General features: G+C 49.8%; 2 protein-coding genes across 2 annotated transcripts; one reads left to right on the forward strand and one right to left on the reverse strand.

Annotated features, from left to right (window-relative positions):
• Nucleotides 1-410: 410 nt before the first annotated feature.
• LOC131215016 (nischarin) lies at nucleotides 411-2,464 on the reverse strand. Its single transcript, XM_058209386.1, has 4 exons — nucleotides 1,591-2,464; nucleotides 1,380-1,504; nucleotides 918-1,320; nucleotides 411-857 (listed from the first exon to the last, which is right to left on the reverse strand). The coding sequence occupies exons 1-4, from the start codon at nucleotides 2,339-2,341 to the stop codon at nucleotides 589-591; spliced, it is 1,548 nt and encodes a 515-aa protein (XP_058065369.1). The 5' UTR covers nucleotides 2,342-2,464; the 3' UTR covers nucleotides 411-588.
• Nucleotides 2,465-2,742: 278 nt separating this feature from the next.
• On the forward strand, nucleotides 2,743-5,673 carry LOC131216630 (integrator complex subunit 7). The gene has a single exon (XM_058211172.1). It carries the CDS (start codon nucleotides 2,743-2,745, stop codon nucleotides 5,671-5,673), a length of 2,931 nt encoding a protein of 976 aa, XP_058067155.1.
• The last annotated feature ends 1,561 nt before the right edge of the window (nucleotides 5,674-7,234 follow it).

Raw genomic sequence — 7,234 nt, forward strand, 5'->3', positions numbered from 1 at the left:
ATGTCAGTCGGGTTTGGCGCTTTTCTTCTTTCATCGAAAACATCGAAAACATCGAATGGGAGATTTGAACAAATGGAATTTAAAAAAATTTAATAATGAGAAATAAAAATGCAAACAAAATAAAATTGACTTGTCACAGAAGAGGTATCCCGTGAGGGTTTTTCACTCGTTCTTTCCGGGAGTTCTAGTCCTATATAAAGATTGCCAGGCGGTGCCACTGCCAAAGGTAATGGAGGACGAGATTGGTGGCGATTGAAAGTGATAAGAGAGACTGAATATACAACCGGCACAAGTGGAGTACCGGTCCAGTACATTTAAGCGTAGAAGACATTCTCCGTGACTAACGATAAAAAGAAAACGACGAAGCAGTTCGCATCATTTTTATGCTTGTTATATAGTTGATGGTTTTTTTCATCTCTTTCCAAGGAGATGGCCCAGCATAGCGTACAATTACTCTTACACGAGCCAACATGAAGAAATAGAAAACTTTTCGATCTCTGGTCAACGAAACATAAAACAGAATGGGAACGTTGCATAGTCCCTCTCGGACAGTGCTCGATAACAGCTCACTCACACTAAAACCATTAATCATCTGCTTCCGGGCTGTCGAATGTCGCCCTTGCTGGTGCTGGGCGTTGATGGGTCGGACGACACGCCAGCATCATTCTCGATATTACCGCTGCTACTGCTGCTGCTGTCCAGTAGACTGTGGAGCTTGCGTTGCGACTTTTGGGCAGATATTCGAAGCGCCGAAAGCACCAGCGCCGTATCGTATTCCGGCTGGTTGCCCTTCTCGTTGTCGAGATAGATCTCCTGCAAGCGGTCGCCGAAGCGGGACAACACCCGGGCACGATAATCTACGATAGGGAAACCGAGTATAGAAACTTACGATCCCACCGTCCCACCAGCCTGCTTACCAACACCACCAGCCACCGGGTTTCCCAGCAAGCGTAAATTCTCGAGCAACGGCAGATTGCCAATGTGATCGATCTCGTTAATATCGTCAATCAAATTGCAACTCAGATCGAGGCTGACCAGCGAGTACAGCCGGGCGAGACCTTCCAGAAGGCGGATTCGATTCTGCGAGAGATTCAGGGCCACCAAATTACCGAGCTGCAGGTGCCAGTTGGGGCACTGCTCTAGCCGATTGCACCGAAGACTCAGCATCTGCAGATTATTCAGGTGGCTAAGGTGGGCGATGCTTTCAAGCTGGTTCTTATCGAGCACCAGGTCTTTTAGGCTGGGGAAAAGCCGTATCGTACGGTCGATTGTAGTCAACCGATTCTCCTTGAACACGGCGTGCCGAAGCAATTTCCATTGCTGAAAAAGAGGGTGAAACGTGAAGAGCCCAGTGCGCGTTGAGATGCGATCTGCTTTACCTTCAGCTTGTCCAGCTCGTCTTCGCCGGCATTCTTATGCACGTTATCACACAGCGCTATTTGGCAGATCTGTTTCGTTTCACTTTTGTACACCTCTATCCGCGTGAGCGTCTCACGCAAGGCACCTAAGGGATGGAAGAGCAGAAGGATTAGCCCGGATCGTCCTCTACTAACGCGACCCCCCTCACTCACACACCGGTAATCTACTGACCTACATTCTCAATGTTGTCCGTCGGAACGCCGTAAATGATGAGATTACGCAATGCTTTGAAAACGCTCAGCTCGTACCGAAGCTGCACCGGGATGAGGTTACTGCTCCCGATTGGCTTGTGGAGCGCGTGCGGAATGTACTTGTCCGTGTCGTCGTCATACAGGATCGTTGGCAGACTGTTTTTCGTAGGCAGTACGATGATCGTTTCCAACTGGGCGCAAAAGTCCAGTATGTGCGAGAAATTGTGGCAACTTTCGGCCGCCTCGGTCGCCGGGCACGGTATCTTCCGCCGCTCGCTGATGGCGTGCAGTTCCAGCACCGAGAAGCCGTACTTTTTCGACTTCGCCAGGAAAGCTTCGCCGCGCAGGAACAGCGAGCTGGCCAGGTGCTGCACCATGAAGACGATGTCGTAGCGGTGAAAGTCGAGAAACTCTACTAACTCTTTCGGCATCGTCACCTTCAGGTAGACCATCGTCTCCTTCAGGTACCGCTCAAGCGCTTCCTGGCGCTTCCGCAGAAACGTCGGACTCTTGCTGCCGAGCACCTTCTTCGGTGGCAGCTTATCCTTCGAGACGCCCCTGTCCGCCACCAGCCGATCGTGAAGCTCGACGAAGTCCCGAAACCGGTGGTTGACCGTCCACATAACGTTGCCACATTTGACCAAAATCTCGTAGTAGTTCACACTATCGACGGTAATTATGCGCGGTATCGAGAGACTCGTCTCGTTCGAGTTCAGCTGATAGTTGGACATTTTGCCGAGCACACAATGCCTATCACTACAACGCTGCTAATGCCCCATAAAGGAGGCCGAGATACTTTCAGCCTGAGTGTGTTTTACTACTCAACGAACAATTAACAAACATTAATTTTTACATTTTACGGAACGGAAGCAAAATAATAACATTACTCATTACGAGCAAAAAAAAACAAATGACAGCTGTCATTGTTCAAACTCACGCATGAGAAATGTCTCTCACGCTCCATTTCTCACCGTGAGTTATGCCACCTGGGACAAAACAAACGCCAATTTGACAGTTGACGAAAAATAATAATAACAGTTTAGTCGCAGAAGAAAAATCACAAAATCTCACTCAATTCCAACAGAAAACTCCACAAAAACTCTTTTCCTTGCCAGCGAAACGATCCAGAATCATGATCAGCGTACGGGTGAATAATTTCAACGAGAACTTTCTCAACGAAACCGACGGAGATCCGAATGCTGTGCTGATCGAGCTGGATAAAGGAATTCGGTCGAACAAGATCGGAGATCAGTGCGAGGCCATCATCCGCTTTCCGAAGCTGTTTGAGAAGTATCCGTTTCCCATCCTGATCAACTCGTCGTTCTTGAAGCTGGCGGAGTTCTTTCGCATCGGCTCGAACCTGTCGCGGCTCTGGATTCTCCGCGTTTGCCAGCAGAGCGAGAAGCACCTGGAGAAGATACTGAACATCGACGAATTCCTGAAGCGCATCTTTATGGTGATCCACTCCAACGATCCAGTGGCTCGTGCCTTGACGCTTCGGACGCTCGGGGCTGTGGCGTTCGTGATTTCTGAGAAGCAGCACGTTCACCACGCGATCCGAATGGCCCTCGATAGCCACGATACGGTCGAGGTGGAAGCGGCCATTTACGCCAGCGTTCAGTTTGCGGCGCAGTCGAAAACGTTCGCCGTCGGCATGTGCTCGAAGGTGGCCTCGATGATTGAGAGTTTGCAGACGCCGGTCAACATGAAGCTGCACCTGATTCCGGTGCTGCGACACATGCACCACGATGCGAGTACGGCGGCAATGGTTCGGGTGCTGTGTCGCGATCTGCTACCCAAGTATCCGTCCGAACAGTTTGTGGTGGAAATCATACGCTCGCTGTCGCAACTTTCTTGCGCCACCCTGGTGGACATACCGGACCAGGTCGAACTGCTGCTAGTGTCCCTTCAGGATCCCAGGAAGCGCGTACAATCAACGGTTCTGCTGTCGCTGAAGCGACTCGCCGAGAAGGGCGCATACCTTTGGCCGAAGACGGCCATTAGTCGCTTGCTGCTACTGACGCTGCAGTGCAGCAACCAAAGTATGGCCCTCGACGTGATCCTTACGTTGACCAAGTGCCCGCACACGTGCCACACGATGCTGAACGAGGAACAGCAGCAGATCCTGGACGTGTGCAAAAAGTGTTTGCTGATGGAGAACGAGAGCGGTGGCCGCGCGATGACGATACTGACTAGCCTGATCACGTACTGCCACACGGAAAAGATCCCTCCGCCAGTGCACGTGCTGGAGTACCTTAATATGCACCTCGAGTTCCTGATACACTCCTCGTTGCAGGACAAGTCATCGCTGAAGGACTTTCGGCTCTACCTGAAGTGCGGTGTCCAACTGTCCAAAACGAGCCGAGAGTTTGGGGAGAACTTTGCGGAAATGATCGCCGAGGTGCTCAGCGAGGACACAGTCCACTCGTCTGGTCATTCGAAACTGATCTGCGAAGCATTGGGGGCGATCTGCTCGAATGTGATCGTTTCGTGTGACTTCTACGAGAGTGGCCCCCGGCCGTTCAGCAGTGTGATGCAGCATCTGTTGAAGAAACTTGAGTCACTCGCGGTCCCCGGTTCTGGGGAGCTGGACAAAGAGCGGGCCAACATTGTGGAACTGCTGGCGGCAATCTGCATGCAGGCGATGCTCGGATCGTTCATGCCGGACAACGTGATCGGCATATTTACGAAGCTGCTGAAAACGACCAACCCGTGGACGCAGTACCGCATTGCACGCTCGGCTTCGCGCTACGGTCAACATTTTCTGGCCGGCACCATCTACGAGAAGCTGTCCAAGAACATTTCCCTCGAGAACCTGCACTTCTATCTGGTCGCGTTGAGTCAAATTTCGAAGGCCGAGTGTATCCTCAACCACGGCCAAGAGTTTGAGGTGCTGGTGGCCAAGCACATCAATCCTGGTGACCAACCGGGCAAGGTGGCTTCCCTTTCGCTGATCGACCGTCTTGAGGAGGCCATCAACCTGTACTGCATTGCGCTGTCGACCTTGAAGGCGAGCTCATCGCCACAGCATCCGCTCGTCTTTCAGTCGGAGCTGATCCGCTTACGCTGTATGCTGCTGGAAGTGCTGCATAGTGTCGTGATAACACGCAACACCCTCTGTATCACGCCCCCGTCGGAGATATCGCAAACGCTGGCCCAAAATTGTCGCGATCCGCTGCAAAAGTACGGCCACATCACGAACCAGCTGCGAAAGCACGTGAAGCTGTTGAAGAACTGTGAAGATGCGTACGGGCGGCTGTACAAGAGCTCGTTCGATGCCGATCCTGGCACACTCGAGCACCTTGAGGCGGTGCAGCATCTGTGCGCCTCGCTTCAGCTCTCGATAGAAACCATCTCTATCATTAACCCGTCGGAGACGCCCAAGATTGCTCCGGAATCGTCGCATCCGGAAACGAAGTACCTATTGTGCGTTTGCCGGTCAGTGGTCAAACAGCTGTTAAGCATCCCGACGGAGGTTGGCGGCACAAAAACGCTCACCCACGAGCACACCGACATGATGATGAAGCAGATCGAGACGGTGGTCAAGTCTTCCCACTGCATGCCGCGGTTCTTCTTTCAGGTGCTCCAGAACACTTCCGTGAAGCTGGCGTTAACCCCACAGCCCCGTGCCACCGGTGAGCCAGTGTTCGTTCAACCGAACAGCCACCTGGTGGTGAAGGTAGAAGGTGTAATACAGCACTACGGCCGGACACCGTCCCTGTTCCGGGCGATCAACAGCGTCCAGCTGACGCTAAACTCGTCGCTCATCACGGCCCGTCCCAACGATGTGAAGCTTCTGTCGGATAGTATCACACTGACGCAGGTCGTTAAACCCCACAGGGACTTTCTGAGCGGAAATTTCCTCATTGCGCTCAACAACACGACCCACACGTTCAACGGTGGCCCCGTCAGCTTGGGTGGCCAGTGGCAGCTGAATCTGGAGACCTGCATCATCGACGATAACGGGGTGATGTGGCAGACCGGACCGAAGAGTACGCTGCACGTGCGCATTCCCGAGGACAAGCAATCGCTTGGCATGCAATCCGCGGGTAGACGGTTCTAAGGATTCGAGGGTCCCGAAACACGATGAAAATGTATTATGGTTTTTTTTCAATAAACGAGTGCATACTAATATTATATGCTATTGGTTGGTTCCATTGGACTTGTACGTATTTTATGTCGAAGTCCTCGTTCGTTTCCGTTATGCATACAATTACGACCTGCACTGTTTCGGGATGCTGTCAGTCAGCTGTCAGTTGCCCAAACGTGCGAGTGTGTGCGTTGTTTGGATGCGTCGGCTGTCAAAAATGATGCGTCAAAACTCATTATTTTTTTGTTTGGTCCAGTTCGCGAATTTATGTGAATTTTGTGCACGTGTAAAACGTGTGAAATGGTGGAATTGTGAAACAGTTTGTGCGATTATCGCGATGCATTTCGGAAATCGTGAAGCGAGTGATGCAATCGAACGGCGTAAAACATGTTACGGTTGCACCGCCGTGAAGGGCCAGCAAAAAATGCATGTACATTTTATTAATTACCAGTCCCCAAACCGTTCGCCGGGTGGTTCTAGTTCAGCAATCAAGCGTTCATTTAGCAGCGGTGATTGTCGTTGAACAATGAGTTGTTCAAAGACAACAACAACCCAGCAGCCGCTGCCTGTTTAGCATCACTGTCCGCGGAATTCGACGCTAAATGGTAAGTCCTACAAGAATCCGCGCTCCATTAGCGTAACGTGAACGTGACACACTAAATACTTTGAAAAATGGAGTTGTTTATTTAAGAAACCAGTTGGAACCGGCAAGATTTGGTGACTTGATCTACCGACGCCACAATGGCTGGTTTCCAGAAAAATCGGTACCGTATACAAAAAAACACGATAAAGGCTGCAAAAGAAGGACTTCGACTCGTTCAACAATGTTCAATGATCACAAGAAAATGCTTCTCGTCGGTTCAGCTCTCGCCACAGAAGTAACCGATACGATTTATTTCAAATCCAAATCAAAGTGCGTAAAATTTTATAAAAAAACATTTTCTTTTTGTTGTGCGGGTCCGCTGACTAGCTGTTACTTTCCTCTGCGGCCCACATGCTCATATGAGTTTGTGACCTCTTCATTAATGAATTAGAAAATGAAAGTACTTATCTAAATATTTCAGCATTAATCATTATATTATAAAACTCTTGTATATAAAAAGCAAATTACGTCCGAATAGCAATTGTACGTCTAATATTTCGTCCCTCATTTGTTCATTCTTGGTACTTGGAACAGTTACAGTTAAATTCATCAATAGATTGCGCCATCAGTTGAACTGAAATTATGTTGAAAAACGGACATAATAATTGTGGCTGATACATTAATATACAATTCGAATCCCGCTAACGCGCGGAACAACCCAGGCATTTATTTAGTTTGCCTTTGAAATAATGAATTATCGTTCTTTCGTTCGGTTTTTATCGTACTTTATGAATGTGTTGATGTTTCAACGTTTTTTTTCAAAAATGTAACGTTGGAGTGAACTTTGTAAGGCTAAAGGCTCGTCCAAACGTGGCGATTTGCAATGCAATATCGCTTGAAGTGTCAGCTCCGGAGACGTTTTAAATGTCACTGCCGCGGGTGGAAATCTGA

Source organism: Anopheles bellator, chromosome 1 (assembly GCF_943735745.2).
Source record: "Anopheles bellator chromosome 1, idAnoBellAS_SP24_06.2, whole genome shotgun sequence".
Lineage (NCBI taxonomy): Eukaryota > Metazoa > Arthropoda > Insecta > Diptera > Culicidae > Anopheles > Anopheles bellator.

Coding starts and splice junctions, on each gene's coding strand:
- LOC131216630 (XM_058211172.1), top strand. CDS start 2,743: ATGATCAGCGTACGGGTGAATAATTTCAACGAGAACTTTCTCAACGAA.
- LOC131215016 (XM_058209386.1), bottom strand. CDS start 2,341: ATGTCCAACTATCAGCTGAACTCGAACGAGACGAGTCTCTCGATACCG. Junction 1,505..1,590: donor GGACAACATTGAGAATGTAG/GTCAGTAGATTA, acceptor TCCATCCCTTAG/GTGCCTTGCGTGAGACGCTC. Junction 858..917: donor CCCGGTGGCTGGTGGTGTTG/GTAAGCAGGCTG, acceptor TCCCTATCGTAG/ATTATCGTGCCCGGGTGTTG.